This window comes from Mauremys reevesii, linkage group 10, assembly GCF_016161935.1.
Source record: "Mauremys reevesii isolate NIE-2019 linkage group 10, ASM1616193v1, whole genome shotgun sequence".
NCBI classification, from domain to species: Eukaryota; Metazoa; Chordata; order Testudines; family Geoemydidae; genus Mauremys; species Mauremys reevesii.
The window spans coordinates 72,590,425-72,615,145 of NC_052632.1; the positions used below are offsets into that span (position 1 = coordinate 72,590,425).

General features: G+C 46.8%; 1 protein-coding gene across 2 annotated transcripts in view; it reads right to left on the minus strand.

The window, feature by feature from the left end:
- The window catches only part of ADAP1 (ArfGAP with dual PH domains 1), a 95,931-nt gene that overhangs the window by 19,165 nt on the left and 52,045 nt on the right, over positions 1-24,721 (minus strand). For both annotated transcript variants that reach the window (XM_039493288.1, XM_039493289.1), the window contains exons 5-6: positions 6,233-6,345; positions 2,141-2,287 (exon numbers count right to left, since the gene is read on the minus strand). In XM_039493288.1, coding sequence (XP_039349222.1) covers positions 2,141-2,287; positions 6,233-6,345 — 260 coding nt within the window. The remainder of the gene's footprint in view (positions 1-2,140; positions 2,288-6,232; positions 6,346-24,721) is intronic.

The window sequence follows — 24,721 nt, forward strand, 5'->3', positions numbered from 1 at the left end:
TGGGAAGTGAATCTGCCCTGCATCTGGACTGCTTGCCACTAGGAAAGCTGTTGGATTTATGAGGTCTGTGTGGACAGATAGTGGCAACTGGTTAAGCAGCAAGGTGATCCTTCTCCTGCAGGAGCGGCTGGTACTGTGAAACCCTGCTGGGCTATTCTGACAGTCCCTGCTTAGTTTCATGCACTGTCCAAGGATGAAGGCAGCTTGACAGCCAAAGGAAAATAAGTCCATAAACATGACAGCTGTGGGCTTTAATCTGATGACCAAGTAGCGGGGGGAAGGAAATAAGGTTGCGAGATGGCTCCTGTCACTCCAGTCCCACTCTCTGGAAAGACACCAGTGATGGGAGCCAACCACTGGATCCTATGAACTGCTAAGCTCCCTGGATAGTGACTGACCACTGCAGAGGCAACACAGGGTCATCCCCCCAGCCCCCGATTTCTGCCTTCTATTTAGCACAGAGGTTTTCAATCTGTGGAGCACACCCCCCAGAAAACTGTCACCTCCTGCCACGAACCGGCAGATCAGAACCTGGTGGGAGCCTCCTGGCCCGCTCAGGCCCCTGGCTTTCCATTCTAAATGCGCTCTGCGCCTCTGATGCATTCTTGCCTCTCCTGTGAAGAGCCTGTCGCCAGCCAGCGACGCCCTCCGGAGCTGGCTCCTGCCCGCAGAGCCTGGCTGCCACTGAGGCGCTTGTTCACTGCTGCCCCTCAGCCCAGAGGAGACACGTGGGCGGTTACATCCCCCTCCTCCCTCCACCATCAAGAGTTACCTGTCGTCTCTGGATCTCTGCTTCTAAGTCTGGGTCTTCTCAGGTGCATTCTGAGGTGCAGACCCTGAAGCCTCTGTCCTCCTGAGCCCCCCAGGTGTTTGGTCACTGCCAGAGACCACGTGGCTGCGGGAGCTCTGGTCGTAGTTATACCCTTCAGGGACCACATGGCAGTAAAGCAAGGCACACAGGCTTAGGAAAGGGATTTCTCTCTCTCTCACTCTCTCCACATAAGAAGGACAAGAGAGTTACAGATCTATGGAAAACCACAAACTGCTCAACACCGCTCTCCGGCTGATCTCATCCCCTTTTGTGAGCCCGAGATAGGTCCTCAGGGGAGGCACGGTACCTCCAGCCTCCACTCCTCTGCTGGGCTTTCTCTTCCTGGAGATGGAACAGCTTCCTTTGGCTTGGAGGAGGAGCACATGTTTTGAAACAATCTCTGCCCCTTAGGCTCAAGTGGTCAAACAGGGAAACAACAATTCTCTCAGCCAGGTGCGTAGGCTGGAGGAGGGTGGGAATTCCAGACCCCTCCACCCTCCAACTGGTCATCAAATGTCTATTCCACGTCACTGGCCCTCTGGGGGGCAGCCCCATTGTTTCACCAGGGGAGAGCCATTCAGTCCGGATGGCCCTTGATGGCAGCCTGCGGCAGCTTTCCAGACAGAGCTTCCCCACTGTTCCTGCTACAGAGTGGATGATCTAATCCAGAGCGACGGTTCCAATTCACACAACCCAACGGAATTCATAACTGGAGGCAGACATACCCCCAAACTATTGCAACTGCGTCTCCAATATGGCTGCCACACAGCTGAGGGGGAAGCGGGTTAGGACTGCATTTTGGGGTGCCCATGGGCAGCGCTGATCTTACATATATTTAGAGAGACAAGGTGGGTGAGGTAATATCTTTTATTGAACCAACTTGTTGGTGAGAGAGACAAGCTTTTGAGCTTTTACACAGTACAGGCATTTATTTAGAGGCATTCAGGGATCACTTGGTTTCTTCCATCCCCCTCCCCAGGAGGCTCTGCCTCTTCTGCCCCTTCTATTTGCTTCCTATTAAATAAAAAGAGAATTTTTATTGCCACTAACCCTGTGGTTCCATTGCATGGAAGGCGCTAGGCAAGGGGGCACTGCATGTGGCTGTTCTACTGCATCTAGGCTGGGGTGACCAAATGTCCCCATTTTATAGGGACAGTCCCGATATTCGGGGCTGTGTCTTATACCGGCGCCTATTACCCCCACTCCCATCCCAATTTTTTGCACTTGATATCTGGTCCCCCTACGTGCATCCCTTAGACCAGGCTCTGTGGAAGCACCCATGTCACCTGGGACCTAAACCAGCCTATTCCGTTAGCTCTGAGCTCTCACCTTGCCATCTTCATGATAGACAAAGATATTCCTTGTGCTGTTGTCCTTCAAGTAAGTGATTTGTAGTCCATGTGGGTTCCCTATTTTTGAAGGTTGGAAAGTCGCATTTAAATGTTCAATCTTCATAATTGCTTTGGGTTCTTTTGCCTGGAAAACACAGTTGAATGAATAAACATCTGAAAAGCAACCAGAAAAGCATCTTTCAAACCAGCGTGCAGTTCATGTAATCAGAAACACTCCCCATTGCGGCTGCTGGTCAACAAAATGGCCTGGTGATTATGCAGCAAACTTACCTAGCCCACCAGGAATGGCTGCCGTGAGCTTGGGAAAGCGTTTTGCAGCTCTGGGAAATACAGCAGAGTTGGTGTAATACTACAGCACAAGGGGGGAAGGTTCAGGCCAGAAGGGGGGTGAACCAGCTAGGTCACAAGACAGGATGCTGTGCAACACAGTGACTTCAGACATGCCTCCTCCCTAGCACAAGAACCCCCTCTCCCACGCCCTTCTCAGTCACCTTCCTCCTGACTCCACATTCTCACGGGCATCTCCACCAGACTAGTAAATGGCCTGTATTTGTGCCTGGCTGAGCACTATTACAAATGTGCTCAGCCAGGCAAAAAATACAGACCACTTACCAAATAGGCCAGGATGCTTTCAGCATCCCAAGCATCCTGGACCAGTCCACTGCTGGCCTGGCCTTGCCAATGACAATGAATCTCTTAGAGCCACGCTAGCTGTCTGGACACAAAGTGCCAGTTTCCACACGGGTCGTGCTCTCTCTCCTACACAAACACATTTGTTTGCTTTTAACTGAACTCCTCACACTGCTCTTATCTGCCCCCACACTGGGAGGTCCTTGGGCAGAGCAAGAGACAGCAGAGCACTTTCCAACCCTCGCAAAGGAGGAAAATCATTTATTTCTCTGGTTAGATCTGTTTGACGGATTAGGTCTAAGTAGGAGTCTGGGAGCTGGGACCTCCTGCGCACTAATCCCAGGGCTGACACAGACTCCCTCCGAGGCAGCTCACTGAACCTCTGTAGCACAGGTTCCACTCATATGAAGTAGGTCTAACAATTAACCTGCTCCAAAGGGGCCCTCTGTGGATTTAGCTACTGAAAGTGAATAAAGCCCTTTGAAGATTAAGGACCCCACTCGGTACCACTGTTTTTATGCCACTGTAGCTCCCTTCACTTACAACTGGGTGCAACTGGTGTAAGACAATGGAGAACCAGGCCTTAAAAGTCCTATGCACCGTGTGTCAGAACTTCAGCTGGTGCAAATCAAAGTAGCCCCACTGACGTCAGTCAAGGATCTTGCTCTGTAAGTGCTTTTATTTATTTAGTGTGTGCATGGTCGTCTAGCCAAGTGATGGCATCTTCAGTGGTGTGATGCAGGTCTTCTAGGCCGCCGCTGAATCTAGTCAGCAGGCATTCATCGACCACGTGCGGCATTGTCTGCGTCGCGCTGCAGCCGCGCAAGGGGTTTTAACGAAGGCCCCGGCAATACTGGTTGGCTGCACAGAGACCTCGCCCGGTCTGGAACCTGTTCAACAGGGACTACTGGCGACAGGGCAGGTCAAAACCAGGTAGGCAAACTGAGGGACTGGCTGGGGATGATAACAGATCCATTCCTCTTGCCAGAGCATTCCTGCCCTAACATCCTGGCGTGGTGGATGAGACCATAATGGGCAACGTGACGCTGGTGGTTTAAAAAGGTCATTGTGCAGCGCCAGGCATGAGTTGGCGTGAACTTTCTCCAGTAACTTGCCACTGGCAGCCTCTCATCTGATATGAGGAGGAGTGATATTGCTCAGAACTAGGAGCCATGGGAGTGGAGTCGGACGCAGGGTGCCAGAGATGATGCGCATGGCGGCATGTAACTGCATATCCACCAGTTTGCTGTGTGACAATTGACTCCAAACTGGTGCACAGTGCTCCGCCACCGAATACAACGTGGCAAGCGCTGACGTCCACAAAGTTGGAGCAGCTGATTTTTACCATGTGCATATGGTCAGACTAGCTGAGCTCCTGTATCCCAGTGACCAGAGGGTAAGTCCCCACCTCACAGCAGATACAAGTGTGCAGCCCTGGGCTCATGAAGCCTTACCATGAAGTGGTTTCAAAGTGGATGTGGATGTGTGAGGTGGTGGGGAAATCCAAGCAGGGCAGAAGTGAGTGGACAATATGGTTCCCACCACCCCCATGGTTGGTGCTGGCGTCACATGGAGTACTGTGAAAACTTTTTTTTTTAAACCACTGGAGTGGATGACAGAAACTTCATCTGGGTTACCAGAGACTCTCACTTCCTTTTAGGCCGTGATTGCATTTCTCCCACCCACAAACCAGGACTGCCTCAAAGAGCATGTGGCGGAGATGACGACAGCGACACCCCTCTAAATTAGCTGCTGGGAATGGAGGAGAAAGTACCGGGAGAAACGTTCCTCCCTCCATTACCATTCCCCTCCATGACGCCATCGCTCATCAAGCAGCCAAAAAAGACTGCTGCTGGCTCGAGCCACTATTATTTTAACAGAATTTTTGCCCACGGCTTGTTAACGAAAGATCTTACAACCATTAAGCCCATACACAAAACAGCTGGCAAATCCTAGGATTGAGGAAATAAGGCTGGCATTAAAAAAAGGGTGCAGGGGAGCAGAGGGATAATGCTTGAGGCATGAGGGAGAGGGATCAGCATTAAAAGTGACACTGTTTTGATGCATCGGCTGGTTAGTATTGAATCTGAATGTCACTCCTTACACCACTAAATGAACTAGCACCAAGATTGGGGTTGGGGAGTTGTGAGGGGGAGTTGTGAGGGGAGGGGAGAGGGGGACACAGCACTGCTTGGGTTTGACATTAACAAGAGTTCTACTTGGGTGAGAAGGAGAACTGTAGTGTGGGAAACTAATGAGAGGATTTGGAGTAAAACAAATAAAATAATGTCCAGTGTCCATATCTCACCACATACTTTCATCCAGCATTCATACAGACTAGCTGCACCATCATGCATTTAATGGCAGCGCTGCCTCCAGCACGGAATACTGTCCAGAGACAGAGCACAGCTATGTGTCAAGAGCAGGCAGTGGGGCAGCCGGCAAAACAGCTTCTCTTCCCTACTGACTGGGGCCCAAGGACAGCCAGGCACCTCTGGGTTTATGTAAAAAGGCCAGGAAAGCACATTGGATTTCTCTGCTTGGTGAGTGCATGACAGTAAAGTTCCTGCCCATTCATCACAAATGTAATTTTTTTTAATGGCTCCACGTTTCACTAGATGAGATCCAGTCCTGAGAAGAAGACAAATACTTCCTAGCTTGACACTGAAATATTAAAAACCAGATGCATTTTCCTTTATGACTGTTTGTCATGGTCTTTAAGGGAGCATTCAGACTCCAAAGGAGAACCCTTCACTGCCTGCCCCCTATGCCCTTGGAGTTTACAAACCAAGGACTGCAGCTGCCGTAGGCTTTCCAATTCCTTCTGCTATCCAAACACCACAGTGGGCCTGCAGCCTCTCCTCCGTTGTGTGGTATTGCCTCCACCACAGTGGGGCCGCAGACATAAAACTGATGTAGAGAAGATTGGCGGCTCCTTATGATCTAGCATCGCAGAGCTAGAGCCAAGAGAAACTTCTTGCTCTCAGAAAACAAAGATGATGGGATCAGGGAGCTGCAGTACTCCACATATGTGGGCCCAGATTTGTATAGGTATTTAGATGTTGCTGTGCTGTGTTGCTATGCATAACTAATTTAGGAGCCCAAATATCATTCTGAAAGGGGATTTTGGCACTTAGGAGCCAAACTCTCATTGAGAGTTGATGGGATTTGGGCTCCTAAATGCCTAAATCCCCTTTGAAGATGAGATTTTGGCTCCTAAATCAGTTCAGCATTGCACCACTGGGCCCAGCAACCCCTAAATACCTTTACAAATCTGGGCCTTGGGCTTTGTTCCTAGAGCAGTAGAAGAATAAATGACCTGACGTCTTTGAAAAGTTAGTGACTCCTTATGACAAAATGGTACCATGGACTGTTTGATCAAAGACAAACCCACGTGAATAAAACCTCTGGTGACTGTGCTGTGGCCCCAGATGCTTACATCATTTTTGTTGAAGTACTTCAGTGCGCCTTCCCGTTCTGATAACACAAATTTTCTGCTTAAGAACTGCCCGTTGTCACGTCCTCTCTTCCACAGAAGTCCTTCTCTGTACCCTGCAAAGGAAAGAAATAACAGAGAATCATGGATGAAAAGTTTTCTTTTTTTTTTAAAAGAGAAAAGCTGAAAAATGAACATTTTACAAGACACAGAGCCAACAGGCCACAGAGCCACTCTTCCCCTTAGACGTGCCTTCCTCACTCTGCTCTCTCTCTCTCTTTCTTTTGGATCTTGTGCTTCAAAGGTCGGCAGTCTTTGATACCACGATTTGACAGGCGGTCTGGGATTCGCATTGCACATTGTATTCAGAGACACTGGGGAAGCCTTCAGAGACACTGCTGAGTTCTTTCATTGGTTCCCAATACACCAACCTCCCCAGAATGTCTCACCTCATGAATCTTGCTCATTTTGCTTGTGCAAGGAGCAGAACTGAGGAAAGCAGGATCTGGCCCCAAGTGTTGACATTACTAAGGAATCAGAGGGAAAAAATAAAACCCAGTTCCCGGTGGATAGTTGCTGATAACACAGAAAACCACAAGGACATAGCTGACTGCTTTTGGTGTCTGTCTGCTCAGACAGGACATATCCAAAGCCCGCTGAAGCCAATGGGACTATTTCCAAATACCTTATAAAAAACAGGGAAAACCCCCACTTTTCCACTGACTTCAGTGGACTTTGAATCAGCACCTGACTGAGCCATGGGACACTCAACTACTTTGTCCCGCTTTGAGTGGTTCCATCCAGCTCCGAGATTCTTTAGCAAGACATCACGGGGAAGCATGCGCATAACCCTTGGTGGACTACAATAGGGACCATCACTGGAAGAAGCAGCTTTCACCACCCATATTTGTTCCTGTTTGGTTTCCCCACACCGCTTTCACCAGTGCTAAAGTCAATCCAAGGATTTTGTTTTCTCCGACTATTTTTAAAACAAATCAGGAAAAGGCTGATTTTTATCCTACCTCAGCGTTCCCACACAGCGAACACAATGGCAACTAACCACTGCATGCCCTTCTCCAGTGGCACAACAGCCAGAACATGCAGCTTAGCCAGCCAAATGATAACATTTTAAGCAGTGTCCTTACTTTACAACATTTTGTTTGTTTGTTTTTTACAAGCAGTTTCCTACATAATCACTATAAATACTGATTGAGCTGTTTGATGCTCTCCTTCAGTGTGAGATCTTAATTATAAAAATATTCCCGTCGAGATTTCGCTCTCAATTTCTCTTCTCTGTTCTATTTAGTTTTTATTATTGACTCTCAGTAGCTAGGATTGTAAAGTGAAAAAATGAAATGCTTTTTAACTTGTAACTAAGCTCTTTCTCTATATGCAAAGCAGCTACAGTATTAGTAGGCAGACTATTATCTGTATGCACATTATAAAACGGCAATTTACAGAAATGCCATCCTGGGAGTGCATTTCAGAAATTTCTACCAGTGACTGTTATTGTAAATGTCCATCATCACACCAAATTTATATAAACCACAGACAAAAAGAAAGGGGAAAAAAGTGCTATTCGCTTTCTAGGTCTGAGCTGCATAAATATATTCTGTATGGATGAGAGGTTGAAGCAAGATCATTTAATTGTATATGCTACTGCTAAAGATACAAACAAAACCTCTAAATGTGCTGATGTTTATAGTCTGTAAACCAGTGTCACACAACTTTCTTTTTCAAACTATATTTACCCCGTCTGGATTTATGAAAGCAAAGGCCAACTGGTCTCCCAAAAGCTGAAATGGACCTTCCCTGAAGTGTTAATCAAAGTCATCAATGTTAGGCATAAATAAACGCAATGGTGAAAACCCTGCTGTTGCTAATCCTGAATGTGAACTCCACAGCACAGCATAAATCCAAAATACCCATCAGACTGCTGGAATGCAGGATGATAAATGGGCCCATAACTTGATACAGATGTAAGTGATGGAACTATTTAGAGCCTGTCGGCAGTGCTTTCTTTTCCTTGTCCCTCTGTCGGGGTCAGATATTGGAGCGGGTTTCATTTTTAAAATGCTGGGCCCCGTCGTGCCGTCCCCGACAACCCCTTTGGCTGCCAGTAGGTACAGATGTGTGCTACCACTCCGGGAAGAGCACTTGCATTTTCACCCATCTCTAGGGATAGCCCATAATACATTATTGACAGTCCTATCATTTAAAATTAGTACAGGTTGTGCGCAGCCACACACACACGGCTATGAAGCATGCACAGCTGCTGACTTTCATTTTTCTGGGTGGGTGCTCCATCCCCACTCCACACCTTCTCCCAAGACCCCACCCTTACTCCGCCTCGTCCCACCTCCACTCCACCCCCTCCTCTGAGCATACCCACCCCTCCCGCCCGCCACTGAACAGCTGATCGGCAGGTGGCTGGTGGGTGCTGAGCAGACACTATTTTTTTCCCCCATGGGTGCTCCGGGGCTGGAGCACTCATGTAGTTGACGCCTATGGAAGCAGGTGTGTAACAGAAAGGATCCCTCCTTGGAGCTAGTACCCACCTCATACACAGCACCGTACAATCCCCGTTACCTGAGGTCGGTTGAACCGAAATACTTCCAAGTGCCACGAGTCCCACAGACTCACTATCCTGATGCCGGGTCTCAGTTGGTCCCTCAGACCACAGCAGAGTATGTCTCTTGAGGAGCTGCTCACCACCTCTGTGTGCAACCCCTCACTAATTCTTTACAGTCAAAATCCTGCTCACTGGTTTTCCTCAGACGCTGCGTAGCCCACCACCCACCACCTGTGCCTTGTTCACCTGCACTACATTCAGGATAAATGAGTTTCTGTTTGTTTCCTCAGGGCTGATCCCAGGTACACTGATGTAAATGGTCAATGGAGTTATTCCAGGTTTACAGTAATTTAAATCAGAGCAAAATTTGGCTCCATTATTCCATGCTTCTAGCCAGCCTGCTCCCAGGGGATCACCAGGGCGTGTTACACAACTTCCTTTACAGCTACCAGATCGCCCCAGCAGGGCTACTGTCTCTACATTCTGTAGTCGGTGAAATTCTTCTCCCTCCAGCTCTCTTCCTTCCTCCTTTGTTGGAAAAGCTCTGCCATTTTAGGTTAAACCTCTGACGATCTACTGCACGAGCACGAGCAATGGAGACATGTATGATTCCAAAGAACGAATATAAAAAAACCACAAATATTCTCTGCAGAACTGCGAGTTGGAACCAAAATTGTTCTGCCCCATTAGTCCCTCCTTTGCAATGACCTCTATAGACCTCCTGTCCTTGGAGGACAGAGAATCCAATTCAAACTACAGGAGCATTTTTTTCCTTTTCTCTTTTTCTTTCATTTTTTAATGAAAAAAAAAAATCTGAGCTCAACAGGCACCTGGAGCTCTGGGTGCATTTCACCAAGCAGTAGAAACGGGAGCCAGTAGCAAGCTGAACAGTCAGAAGAAGAAGAGAAGCAGCAAGCTGAACAATCCCACACCTAATTTTGGCCTGTATGTGGCCCGCTAGTATCTAGTGTCAACCTGGCCAACAACTGCAACAGCTGAGAATATCAAGATGAGCATGAAATACACGGATTGATGCCAGAGGACTCTCATCACCACCATGGTACAAATTAATTCACTTGACTTCATGAGGAACTGAAGCTTTGAAGGCTTCCTAATAAGACACATCTACCTGTCAAGTCTGTATCCATCAGTGAAAATGCTACATACTCTGTACACGATGGATCTGAATGGGAATAATGTGTTTCTCCTTTGAGGGTGCTGACAGAAGACAGACAGTCTGTAGGTGACGCCTCGTTGATATGATATGAAAGTGCGAGATTTGCTTCACGTGAGGCAGAAACACGTACTGGGTTCTGATGGTCTGTGTCTGTTGGTTGCTCTCTTGAATAACGAATGTTACACAGCTTATTCTCAAAGATTTGCCATGTGGTTTACAGATCAAGGGTAGATATTTAAAGTGTTTGTATTTCCTTGAGGAAATCAATATTCAGCATGGAGCTAATGGAAGGGATTGGAGAATACATCAGAAGCCATTTCTATTCGTCCCTTTAAACTAGAGAGGCAGCTCCAGAATTTCAGCAGCACTTAATAATATGAGGCATCTGGGAAACAATAACGCCTCTTAAGAAGCTGCATGACAGGCTAGCCAGAGGCTGAATTTGAGGGGGGGAAGGATATTACCAGGAGAGAGTGAACAGAAAGAACATCTGATGCCTGCCTGACACGGTGACCAATATCAAAGCCAACAGAGCATAGAGGGGAAGCATTTTTTTTTTCCCCTCTTCAAAATCTTACCTCCAGTTTTTCAGAGTTGCCAACATTTCAGATGTTTTGTCCAGGATAAAGGATAGCTGGGGACCGCTGGTCTCTCAGTTTCCAGGGCTGCCCGGAAGTTTTGCAGTTCAGACAAAGTTTAGATGATGATTATCTCAACCACTGGAGGCTTCACAATCCTCCTTCCCTACAAGCCGAACCCCCACAACAAAATTCCCACGCCTGTTGCATGTTGGCAGAGCTGCTCAGGAGAGATTATCACACCTTGCTAGGTGAGGTAGCACTCCTAGGCCCCAACACACACCTCCCCTCCAGCACAAAATGATCCTCTTACCTGACTCTGCCCATCCCCCACAGGGGCTCCTTGCCAAGCAGGAGTGCACGCTGCTTCTGTGCCACCCCCACCATACTGGTAGGCAACAGGCACTGGTTCCACTGCCAGGAGCTTCTCCATGACTGCAGAGGAAGGGGCCCAAAGGACCAGGCCCTAACCAGGTGGGGTCACAGTGTCAGTGTGCAGCCCATGAGCACAGGTAGAAGCTCTGTGGCCGTTAATAGCAGGAGGCCCACAAAGCTTGTGAGGCAATGTGGAGCTGCCCCTTAGCACTACAGCTGGTGAGTTTTGGGGTGAAATATTTGTTAATATCACTTTTCACAATGGGCTTACTTGCTAGATGATTTGGACGTGTGCATGTGCATATTTATTTGTTTTAGGAAAAAGCATGAGAGTGGCCACCAGCAAGAGTTGGTGGCCGCACTCTGAGGCCACCAAAATATTTGTCCTGAGAACCCTAGTTGCTTTATTGCCATAGCTGCTAATCCCCATTATGCACTGGCACAGATTTTTATAAACACGTTGCTCGCTTCATTTCTCTCTTCCTTCCTTTAGAGCAATGTCCTTAGCAGTTACTTCTCTGGCCTGCCCAAAATGGGAGTCTGCACCCCTGTCAACACTGATAAGTAGAAAAAACATTGACTTGGACTTGAACTGAACATGAACTCATCCAGGTTCCCTAGGCAAACTAAATATGTCAGAAAGAGGCTCTGATTTGAATGCCTCTGTCTGAAAGATCCTGAAAACAGCTACCGGAAGGCACTTAAAATACTGGCTGCAGAATGGGGGTGGGGAGGGGCTTTCCTACAAGCAGAGCATTTTACTGAGGAAGCTATTAGGTTTGGAAAACGAAACCTTACTGATTCAGAATGAAAACAAACGCTGAATGTCAGAATTTCCCAAGAAGCAGAAAATCCGTTTTCCGACCAGGTCAACCTGCAATGCTGACTCACAGGGGTAGCCCAGATAAGTCAATGGGACTTGTTCAGTTACGAAGGACTAATCACAATCATCTAAGCAAGGGTTTGCGGGATAAAGCCCTAAATGGTCTCTTCATCTACCACAGAATGTCTCCAGCTCTTTCTTCCCTGACTGTAGTGGTGCTAAAGAGTTTAGGCTGCACAGCTTCTTACAAATAATTGCATAGTCATTTCTTTGAACAAATGCACTTACTACCAGTTAAGTGTTTACTGGTCTGTAGAAAAGACTTTATTGGAGATGTCAGCAACCCCATGTCAATTAAGAGGAAGTGAGTGGCTCAGGGACTTGCTAATGAGAGATTTTGCCTCTAGGTCACTGGTTCATATCTGGACCAGGTCGGTTGCAACGGATAGTTGTTACCAGCTGAGGTTGTTCAGTGGCCTGTATAAAATGGGAGTCTCTCCAGAAAGGCAAACAAGTAAACGCAGAGTGAGCATGGAGACTGAACTACACTTTCGCTCGCTTAAGTGGTACCTGAAAAATCAGGTTGAGGCACACTCGCCAGGCCAGCGGGAGGCACTGCAGCTACTTGCGTTATCGTTTTTTTGTGACTCAATGAATCTTCCACTGCTAGTTCTGCCATTCTGGCACCTGTCAGGATCACTCAAATACTTGAAACAACCAGTCTCCTTGGAGACTGGACGCATATTCTTCACATTGTAACTGGCTGCCAGGGCCCGGGTCTCCACGCACTAGCACCAAAATGGTTTCTTATGCATGAACATATTTCAAATGCAAGAATTTCCAGTCTTTTAACTAATCAGTCCTTTCCTAACAATCACTTAATATGCAAATTATCTTTCCTGAAGACCATTTTAGACAGAAAAGAGTTTCCCATTGCCATCAAGTCTGTCTTTGCTGCCTTCCAGGAGCTAATAAACCAATTATTGTCCTGCTGCATTGTAGCGCCTCAGCTATGGAACCAGCTATGCTGATTAAATTGATTGCTTCCACTATACCCAATTAACCCACTCACTCTGCAAATGATTGACTTAATCAGAGGCAATTAGCACTTGAATGGCTAAATCATGCAGGAAGAGATGTCTTGGAAGGTGACTGAGATGCCATGTTAGGGACATCTCTGTGGCCTTCCAAGGGATAACGTCATTATTAATATATAGATCAGTACTGGAGCAGCCTGAATCGGCATGTCTGTGGTTTTAGCTGAAATATAAAATGGAAGACAGGAGGGGAGAGAGTGCATGCACACGGAGGCTATTTTCTGACAAGATTTTAGGAAAAAATTGACGTGTTATTGATGAAGAGAAAGGGAAGATGGGCGAGGTAGGTGAGGTAATATCTTTTATTGCACCAACTTCTAAAAGATACTACCTCACCCGCCTGGCCTCTCTAATATTCTGGGACCAACATGGCTACAACGACACTGCGTATAACATATAACAAAGGGAAATGCGTCATTTGCCCCTGGAGATGGAAGATTTGTCATTATCCACTGCGCAGGTGGTGGTGGGGTGGAATGAGCTTCCCCACATCATGCTGGCAAAGCATCTCCACCTGGTTCTGGAGGACCCATCCTCTACACACAAAATGTTCGTTCATTTTCCATGCTCAGCGCCTCTGCTGAGAATGCCAACACAAGAGCCGAGTAACATCATTTGTTACTTTGTGTACGTGTGGGTGTGGCCCATCAGCCCATGTGAAGCTGCATTGAGAACACCAACCCCTTTCACATAGGCCACAGAACAGCTATTAGAAGGTGACAGCATTTAATCACTAGTGACCCTGGCTGGACTCAAACTGGTAAGCTACTGGTTCCAGGCTCTCTCTCTTACACTATATCAGTCCTTCAGGCTAAGTCAAACATATTTTACAAAATCATCTGAACACAGATTTCATGCAAGGTATCCTTTGCCACAACATAACACAGAACCACTTAAGGACCGGACTTGCAGGCAGTGTCAGGACTATATGGAGTTAGAGACAATGTACATAGGCATCATCCTCTCCAGAACCTATGTACTGGTCTGGATGAATCACAGATCAAACACTAGCCCAAGAGACAGCACGTTCCCAGCAATTTCACACAGAGTAATATAGCAAACACAAATACTGATCTCCAGGAGTTCACGCGGTGTGAACTAATAGCCTCAGAAGCAAGAATGGAGACAGGTTTAGACCACATCCGGGTTGACTTTTGGGCTGGAGCCAGGTGAATGGTAGGTAAGAAAGAAAAAACTACATCTATATAGATCAGGGCAAAAATACATATGCTATTTTGCTGTATCTTAAGCAAGAGAGCATTTTGAAATGAAAAATGTGTAGTTTTCCCACTACTCATCTGTTGGAAATCAATGTAGTGAAATGGAGCCAAAATACAGTGTCTCTAAAGGAAAACATCAGACAGAGCTTAACAGAATGCTGGAGTCCTTGGTTCACTTCTAAGAGCACTGGGCCTTTCCTATGTGGATCTGTGTTGTATTGAAACACAAGGTCCGTTCCTGAGATGTAGGGTCCTGTGAACGGCATCAGGAACAAATTTGCATTGCAGGCTCATGCCTGAAAATCCAAATTGCTTCTAAGTAAATCTCCAACAATAAAGCTAAAATCCTTTAAGCCTGTGATGTTTGCCACCATTTAAATCTGATTAAAATCATTCATGACACCAACTAAACCTAACAGTCAGAAAACACTCCTGCCAATTCTGACGTTACCCAGAGTAATCCAGACCCCCCTTCTCTCAGAGAGTTCTCAGCTAAAGGGAACGTAATAGGAGATCATGTATCTAATCCAGCTTTATAAGTTGCTTTTAGCTAGTTCCTTTAATCACACGTTAGGACTCCCACTGGAGCAGCTCTCAGCAAACAAGAAATTAATAATTTTCATTAATACTCCCTGATGGTATCAGAGATGACATCCTATTGTTCCTTCATTTATTGAACCTTTAGTTGGCGCATAAGGGATAACATATGGCAAGGTGCACAGGTGTGAAATGAAAAGAAGTCACTGCTGGGATGAAAGGTGGCAGCTATTCAAGTGACCAGAAGACTGCACTGTACAGGTTAGCAATTATACGGTTAGCTGCTAGAAGGGGTGGATGCACTCCTGGTTATTACAGCTTCCACGAATGCCCAAGGGATGAGGAAGAGGGGTTAGTTTACCTGTGCAGCAGGCAGCCAGAATCTTGAGACTTGCATTCACTGAACACAAAGGGAGAAAGGCACAGAACCCCCAGTGGCACCAGAAACCCCACAGGGTGCAGGGCTGGTACTGGGGAAGTTAATGCTGCACCCTGTGTGCACTCCCCAAGAAGGTGTGTCCATGCACCAGGACGCAGCATGCACACACTGGTCCTGGTCCCTGGGGACGTGGGTTTGCTATATATCTATCCAACCTAGGACTCTGGGGGTGCAAATACCAAGATTCTGGCTGCCCCCTGCACAGGTGAGCCAAGGTGCATAGAGCTTTCTATGCCATCTTCTCTCTCTTTGCTTGTGCATCATGCAACAGCAGCCAGAATCTCACCCAGTGATTGCCAGAACTTCAGACTCAGAAAAGGCCCAAGACGATGGGAGAGAAAAGATTTCTTTATTTATAGTGTTCCAGGAGAAAAAAAAAATCACCTTTCAGCCAGTACTAAACCCTTCAGAAAATGCTGGGGGAGGGGGAGCTTGGAGAAGTGGGAGGAAATATATTGAAGCTTAAAGTATGTTTCCAGCTCATCATCTGATCATTTCAGAGATATTCGATATAGTTGTACTATGGAGATTGCAGCCACCTCCTCCTCTTCTATCAGTTTATCCTGTAACTGATTGTCAATATAGTAGCTTTCCTGATAACTTAATTACTGGGTGTTTACATATTAAAGATAACACAGCAATTAGCTGCTATAGTGAAGTTAGACTGGATCTGCTGGGAGATTCGGAAGTGCTCTCCTAAAGAGAATTTCTTTACTGGAAGTCTGGTGGTTGCATTACTGAGAACTGCTGCATGGAATCCAATTTTACAGAGAAATCAAATATTTTTTCTTTGAGTGGCTTCTGCATATTCCCACAAGGAGATCCAGGTGCAGAAGGAATATTGCAGAGGCCACTAGAAGAACTACAGTTACAGTAATATTGATCTATCAGTCCTCGTCCTCAAAGGAAACCTGCACAACTCTTTCAAAATACGAGCCTGGGAGCTTAAATCCATTACTCTGCTAGACACTACAAACCATGGACTGAACAGACACACTGGATTTATGGCTTATTACAACAATCTGTAACCCCCCAAACCTTCCAGCCTCTTTGTCCTAGGACTTCAGAGGTGTTAACGGCTACCTTGGGTGGTCCCTTAGAATATGTGCTAACTATTTATGCTAAGCTGTAATGCTGCAGTACCTTTCCCAGACCTGAAGCAGAGCTCTGTGTGCCTCAAAAACTTGTCTCTCCCACCAATACAAGATATTACCTCACCCACCTTGTCTCTCTAATATCCTGGGACCGACACGTCTACCACTCCATTTAGCAGGATAGCCTCTGTGAAGCGTAGCCCTGTTCAAACCACAGTTGTGGAAATAGTCCAAACTATTCTCCAAGCCAGGAATAGTTTTAGATTAATCTCTGCATAGCCACGTCTGTAAATAAAACTCGGTCCAGGACAGCTGCTCACGCAGATCAGGACTAGCAACGACTGGAAGGACTCACTCACTAGGCCTGATCCACAGCTTGTTGCAGTCAATGGAAAAGATCCCCATGGCCTTAGGATCAGACCCTAACTCCAGAGCACTCACTCTGGAATAAATCAGTGATTAAGTGCTCCTCCCCTCCCCCACTAGCAGTGGTCCAGTACATCTTGCCAGAGATCTCATGCAGACAACATTCCCTGTTTGCTTTGAAGAGCAATCCAAAGGGCTTCAGCACATCTGCTGTTGTCTTGAATGGCTCCTTATCATCGATGACTGAGTGTACCTCACACTTAGAGTCAAAACTGTTGCTTTATGCAGGGCACATATGAAAAACTTTTTAAATGTAGGAATCATTCCGCTCTCCTCTGCCGGTTCTGCAGCTGTCCCAGCCATCGGCTCAAACTGCAGGTAACTAGCAAGCTGATTTAGGTGATTCAATGCACTCCACGGCTGCAACAATTTGCTTGTTTTACTTTTCTAGGAGCACGGCCACAAAATAGCGTAATCTGATTTTATGGAATAATCCAATTGTATGGACCCAGGGTGAAATCCTGGTTCCACTAAAGTCCATGGCAAACCCCCCATTGCCTTCACTGGGACCAGGATTTCATCTGTAGCTTCTGTACTCTGTGAAGAGAACTGGATAAATTCATGGAGGTTAAGTCCATAAATGGCTATTAGCCAGGATGGGTAAGGAATGGTGTCCCTAGCCTCTGTTCGTCAGAGGGTGGAGATGGATGGCAGGAGAGAGATCACTTGATCATTGCCTGTTAGGTTCACTCCTTCTGGGGCACCTGGCATCGGCCACTGTCGGTAGACAGGATACTGGGCTAGATGGACCTTTGGTCTGACCCAGTACGGCCGTTCTTATGTGAAGGTTTAATATTCCCCTCTCCATTGTGTAACTTTCTTGCCTTTTAGGGCATGTCTACACTGCCCCACTGTTCAGCCTAAGGGGGTCCAACAGCAGCGTGCACTAAAGTGCTGAGCTGCAAACCTCCCCCATGGGGACACTGTGGCACGAGCTTAAAAGGTCTTGAGTTCGGAGTCAGAACCGTGGGGCAATGTAGACATGGCCTTTGATACTATGGGAATGGACACCATTAATATTTGTTACTGCCGTGGGCTCTAACAGCCTCGTTAGAGATTCCCACCGAGCTAGGCACTCTCCGGCAAAAGCGCTCACAGCTCAGCAAGGTGGCCACTGCGTGTTGGTTCAAGAAAAGTTTTTTAACCCCCAGCTCCGGACGTGCTGACAAAGTATCTTCCAATCCAGTGCTGACCACGGCTTCTTCAGCAACGTAACTACTTCTCTACAAGCATCCGAAGAAAGAAATTACTGTTGCGGATGTATCTGCTGAATCAAAGATTTCAAGGTGACATCAGAGACAAGCTTATTGCGGGGGTTGAATGCAGTGCACCTCTCTGCCCTGTACCACTGTCGGATACTCCTTCATATTGTTCTCATTAGCATAGCCAGCAGCAGTCATCCTAGTATAACATTCCAAGCCTGAAGCTTTGATATAGTAACAGTCAAACCTATTCTAGTAGCTCTAGGAAGCTGACCTACTTCCCATGATGCTATCAGATGTGTAGCCCCCAAATCAATGAATGTTTGCCTTGTTTCACTCTTCTCTTTTCCATTCAAGAAAAGGGCAGGGGTTCATTTCAGGGCTGATCTCAAGAGGTGCTGAGCGGCACACAACTTCAACAAGTGTCAACGGCAGTTATCGGGGGCTTCAGCACATCACAGGATGAGGGCTTATTCTACGGTCTGCAATAACTGTGTTTTTACATGATTTTATTTGTTGGATCCTGGAAAAATATGAAGAGATGTGATGGTTCCATGCAAGCATCAATGTAGCAAAATGCTGTTAGTTATCAGTTTTGACCTGTTATTTGTTAAGCACCAGCTATACACCCTACAGAGGAAGCCGTGGCCCCTGCCCCAAGGAATGATTTATTTGGTAAGAGCCAAAAGCCTGCTTGGCACTGCACAGGACTCAAATGTAAGAAACAGGCCTTGCTTACAGGAGGCTTAGAGAAGAAAAGTTGCACTGAAATTAAATTTGTCACAGTGCTTAGTTATATTATTACTCGTCTACTCGCTTTTCCCTTACTGTTAAAACAGAATTAGCTGCACTGTAAATGTAGACCGACTTTTTGGCTCCATATTAGGAAGCAGGGAATAGTGCTTTGTACAGTGTTTAAACCCCGGACAACATTGAATGCAGAGATCCCCAAACTGACCACGCTGCAGGGTCTGTTGGCAACTTGTCAGGATTCAGGAACACCAGGGGCTCAGCTAGTCTGCACTTAAAAGTGTATCATCAAAGACATATGCACACAAGCTTTATTATTTCCTTGTATTAGTATCTTCCATTGTCTGAATAGGAACAATATAAACCTGTTGTTATAGAGACAGGGCAGCCTCGGGCCACGTTTTAAGCCTCCCAAAGACTCACTTTAGATCATGTGCTCCAGCCCCAGAGCACCCATGGAGTCGGCACCTATGCTTTAGACACCCTCTGGCAATACCAAAGTGTTTTGTTTCTAGTTGGATTAACATTAAACAGGGCCAACCTCAGCTACTGCAATGCCTCCTGGGAGCTGTAGTTCAGGTCCCTCGTGCCCTTGTTCTTCTCTATGGCCTGGGCCCCCTGGCTGGACTACATCTCCTCTGATGCACTGTGCTCCCACAGCTAAGCAGCCAAAGAGCATTATGGGACATGTAGAGAGCTGAGCCTGTGGGGAGAACAGACCCAAACTATAAGTCCCATGAGATATCGTGGCAGTTCAGGCAGACACAGACTAACGTCAAACTGACCCAGGATGAAACATTTTAATTTGGTTCGCAAACCAAAATATTTCAATTCAGGATGAGCCAACCTGAAACAAAATACTTCATTCCAATTTTCCGGAGGGGGCAGAGGGGGGGGGGGGCGCGGAAGCAAACCACAAAACACGGATGAAAAAATTCCTGAGCAGCTATAGTTTCCATGAGCGGAGTTCACTACTATAGATACGCTGGAGGGTAGGGATAGGATACAGAGGGACCTAGACAAATTAGAGGACTGGGCCAAAAGAAACCTGATGAGGTTCAACAAGGACAAGTGCAGAGTCCTGCACTTAGGACGGAAGAATCCCATGCACTGCTACAGACTAGGGACCGAGTGGCCAGGCAGCAGTTCTGCAGAAAAGGACCTAGGGGTTACAGTGGATGAGAAGCTGGATATGACACAACAGGGTGCCCTTGTTGCCAAGAAGGCTAACGGCATTTTGGGCTGTATAAGTAGGGGCATTGCCAGCAGATCGAGGGACATGATCATTCCCCTCTATTCAACATTGGTGAGGCCTCATCTGGAGTACTGTGTCCAGTTTTGGGCCCCACACTACAAGAAGGATGTGGAAAAATTGGAGAGTCCAGCGGAGGGCAACAAAAATGATTAGGGGGCTGGAGCACATGACATATGGGGAGAGGCTGAGGGAACTGGGATTGTTTAGTCTGTGGAAGAGAAGAATGAGGGGGGAGTTGATAGCTGCTTTCAACTACCTGAAAGGGGGTTCCAAAGAGGATGGATCTAGACTGTTCTCAGTGGTAGCAGATGACAGAACAAGGAGTAATGGTCTCAAGTTGCAGTGGGGGAGGTTTAGGTTGGATATTAGGAAAAACTTTTACACTCAGAGAGTGGTGAAGCACTGGAATGAGTTACCTAGGGAGGTGGTGGAATCTCCTTCCTTAGAGGTTTTTAAGGTCAGGCTTGACAAAGCCCTGGCTGGGATGATTTAGTTGGGAATTGGTCCTGCTTTGAGCAGGGGGTTGGATTAGGTGACCTCCTGAGGTCCCTTCCAACCCTGATATTCTATGATTCTATGATACATCTCATGTAGCCGCCTTATTTTTAAAACAATTCTGCTTCTACTGTAGCAAATGAAGCCATTGGTTTAATCTGTGCAAAAAAAGTTACTATTGTGAGTACTTGTAGAAGCCTTGGACCTGATTCAGCCTTGAGTTAATCTGGTTGATTTGAAATTAGTTACTGTAGCACAGTGAATCAGATCCCTCCTTTCTGCCTGCTAAGAACCACCATATTTCACATTAGCTCAAGGCATCAGCTCATATACCTACTCATGTCAATTTCCTTCTTACTCCACTTTCACTTTCAGAGCACTATTGATTTCTTTCCACTTTGGCATGTGTTCAGTGTGTTAGTTTCCTGGAGAGAGGCAAACACAATAGCAGACTCTGCTCTTCTAACTGTGGCCCACACAAGTCTCTACCGCAGTGTAAAATGCAGATAATGTAAGTCTTAAAGGGTACATCTACACTGCAACAAGAGTCCCGTGGCATGGCCGCAGCTGGCCTGGGTCAGCTGACTCAGGCTCACAAGGCTCATGTCCTAGGGCTATAAAATTGCAGTGTAGACATCCAGGCTTGGGTTGGAGCTTGGGCTCTGAGACCCTAGGATGGGGGTGAGTCTCAGAGCCCAGGCTCCAGCCCATGCCTGGATGTCTACACTGCAATTTTTAGTCTCACAGCCCAAGCCCCATGAGCCTGAGTCAGCTGACCAGGCTCTGAGACTTGGTGCCACGGGTTTCTTATTGCATAATAAGCTCTCTTTCGGGGTGGGGTAGGGTGGGATAATCTCTTCGGAGTGGACAGTATTAATATTCAATATAGTCAGTTCTCAACTCCCATTTAATATCCTTGTTTTCATACACCTAGTTCCATAGAACAGAGAGGCTTTCATGTGTGACTAATCTGACTGACAGCCAGGGTTTTGCTTTAACTACCAGATTAGGTGCATGCATTCTCTGAACCCACACAGATTCTGGTGCTAAATGAAATGTCTAAAAGCTCTCCTATTAGAAGCACTAAAGCATGTTGTATTGTGTACGGCAGCCAGCTCCCTGATGTCCAGTCCTGCTTCCCACGATGAGTCATTTCCCCTGCATGGCAGAGTGATGTAATTGACTAAAGAATACGAGCCCTCTCTCCAGCCCCCCTGCCACACGTACAGGAGGTGTCTGCCTTGTCAGTAATGCATTATTACTTCTGCCCTGCTCAGCTGGGAAATTTCTGCATGTTAAACCATCCCTGACTACAGCACATCAGCATTTTTGTAAAGCCTGTACATCCGATAACCTTGACGTTTGCTTTTAGATATTTTCTTTTACCAACATTTGATGTCATCGTGAACGTGCATGTAGAGGTGCACGATCTAAACTCTCAACCTGGGCATGAGAGATTTTACAGCGCACATCCTCGAGGAGGGTAAAACTTACTTTGACTGCAAGTACTTTGGGGCAGGAAGCATCTTTTTTTTGTTCTGTGTTTAGACAGCCCTGGCACAATGGGGTCGCGGTCCATGCCTAGACCACAACACAGACACTTAATACACACCCTCTTTGGAAACTGATAAGACCCAAAGTGCAGGATAAATGACACATGCTTGCTGTTTTCTTTTTATAGATTCCACGGCCAGAAGAGACCATAGTGATCATCTAGTCTGACCTCCTGTATGACAGGCCATGGGACTCCCCCAAAACAATTCCTAGAACAGATCTTTTAGGAAAACATCAAATCTAGATTTAAAAATGGTCAGTGACTGAGAATCCACCACGACCTTTGCTAAGTTGTTCCAATGGTTCATTACTCTCACTGTTAAAAATGTATGCCTTATTTCCAGTCTGAATTTGTCTAGCTGCAACTTCCAGCCATTGGATCGTGTTATTCCTTTCTTTGCTAGATTTCTTTTCAGTGAAACTGTGTTTCCCTTCCCCATTGCTAGTACCCTGCCAGTGATGGACCCTGCATAAGCTGTTTATTGCTCTGATATGAAAATACTGTTCCCTCATAACAACATCTCTCTCTCTCTGTATCTTTCCACCTATGCAAAATGTCACAGCCTGATCTTACCTATCTAAAGACACTGACATATTAACCCCCCCACACCACAGCATGTGAACCTCTCACAATCTTTAGCGTACTTATTCTTACAACACCCCAGTGGGGATAGGCTAGTGCTGTTATCCCCATTATGCAGATAGGGAACGTGACTAAGGATACGTCTACACTGCAAGCAGAGGTGTGACGGCAGCACATCGGCACGGGCTGGCCGCTCGAGCACATTCCCCTCGTACGGCCCATGCTGCAGCTTCACAACCATTATCTGCGCTAGCCAGAGCCAAGCGCTGCAGTCGCATCTCTGGCTGCGGCGTCGACAGACTCTAAGTGACTTGTCCAGGGACGCACAGAAGTTTATGGCAGAGCAGGGACCTGGATCATGCTTCCTCTCCTGATGCTCTGGTCTTATACCTTTCCTGCCCCACTCCTCAACTCCCTTCCCCAGCCTCCTCTTCAAGCACCTCATCCTGATCTTCCAGGTCCTGCCCAGCTCTGCTGCACCCATTTACCCCTCTGCTCTCACCTCCTTGTGCTCCTCGGCTTCTCTCCTCTTCCACACACCTTCTTTCAGGCCATACACCTGAAACTGCCTCTCCCACCCCAGGCACAAAGTACCTCACTCGTCTCCATCAAATCTTCCTATTTTTTTTTGAAGCCTCTGCTCTCCTCTGTTCCTCGTGCCTTATCGTCTCACTGTGTAGGGCCTGATTCTGCAAACACTTTTACTGGGTTTCAGTGGAATTATGCACAGAAGGAAGCATGGCACCTGGCAGGGTTTGCAGGATTGGGCCCACCGTTTGCAAGTTTTCTGGGTTCAGATTTTCAAGTCCCACCGTATTTTGAGTTTGGGCCCATCTCCATTTGTCCCGCAGGGACTGGGCCTTGGGGGCTCTGTATTCCTGCTGGTATAAAAGGTTGTCATTGTTAATACTCAAAATGGAACAAAGTCAATAGCAGATAAGTTTTAAAAGACCAAGCTTTTCCCATTGACTGAAAACAGACACAGAGCCCTCTCGGTTAAATACTGAAGTGTCCTTTATCCATGATAAACGTGCTCAAGACGCCAACCTATGCAGACTCTCCTACACGCAGACCTCCCAGAGGGGCCCAGCATTCTGATCTCAGCTTACTTCACCTCAGTGTGAATACAGAAAAGGTCAGGTTGCCTTCAGAGACCAGGCCTTCTATTACTGCAGATTCTCTCTGTATGGAGAGGCAGGGTGAAAATGCAATTTGCAGGTGTGTGCTAAGGCCAAAAGAAGCAGAGCTGTTTAGCAACGGGTGCACTGAAAGCACAGCCTCTGACGGGGGTTGATGCCTCAGGGCTGCTTCACCCAGCTAGGTCTCGGCTCTCATTTGCAAAGCTGATTCACCTTAGTGCATGTTTTGCTGCTTCTAGTCCAGCTGGACCTCTTCGTTCCCCACTGATCCCTCCCAGACCCAAATTCTGAGCCATACCTGGCTCTCTAGGCTCTGGGAGCACTTAGAGCAATCACGTTCCAGTGCGCTGCATGAAGAGATCCCCTCCGCTAAAGGTAGCTGTTTCAGGAAGGAAACAGGATTAAGAGGCCCCGATTCTGCTCTCAAATCGGCAGAGATACTCCTGATATAAGCTGGTGTATGTGAAAATGGAATTAGGCACAGTATCTAGGTTTACAGGCTGAATGACTGAGCTCTTTTAAATAAGGATGGGACTGAGCTGCAAGCCTGCACAGTTCAGAGTTTTTCCAAAGTTCAGGTATGTTTGAAGCTGGGGTTTTGGTTCAGCCCTTAACTGATACACAGGCCAGCTGTGCAGCTGGGATTTCATTGGAACTATTCCACAGGTAACAGTGAAACAATGCTGATTTACTTAATAAACAGCTGTACACATTAAAAAAAAATCTCTCTTCATACCCCTACCCCTCCAAACCACACCTTGTATTTTACACAGACTCCAAACATCTGCCATATGATAAAGAGATTATGAAAATCAAACACTATTTTCACTTTGAGGATTAGATCCTTTTCTTTAGTGTGCACATCATATGGGCACGTTTGTAATAGCAGGACTGTTAACTCGAGTGTCCTGGCCAAATTCCAATTTGGGAATTCTGCCTACACTTCAATACGTAAATCGCCAGTTACCTCTTGCCTACAGTTCTAGTCAGACCCAGAGCCAGATTCCACTCTCCTTACATGAATGTAAATCAAGAGTTTGACCCACCAACATCAATAGTGTTACATTAGTGGAAGACAGATCAGATGCAAGTCCACAGTTGTAAGCACTCTGTATGCAGAACCAATGAACGTCAGCCAGTGTGCCATATACAGAGTGCTGGCATGATCAGGAACCA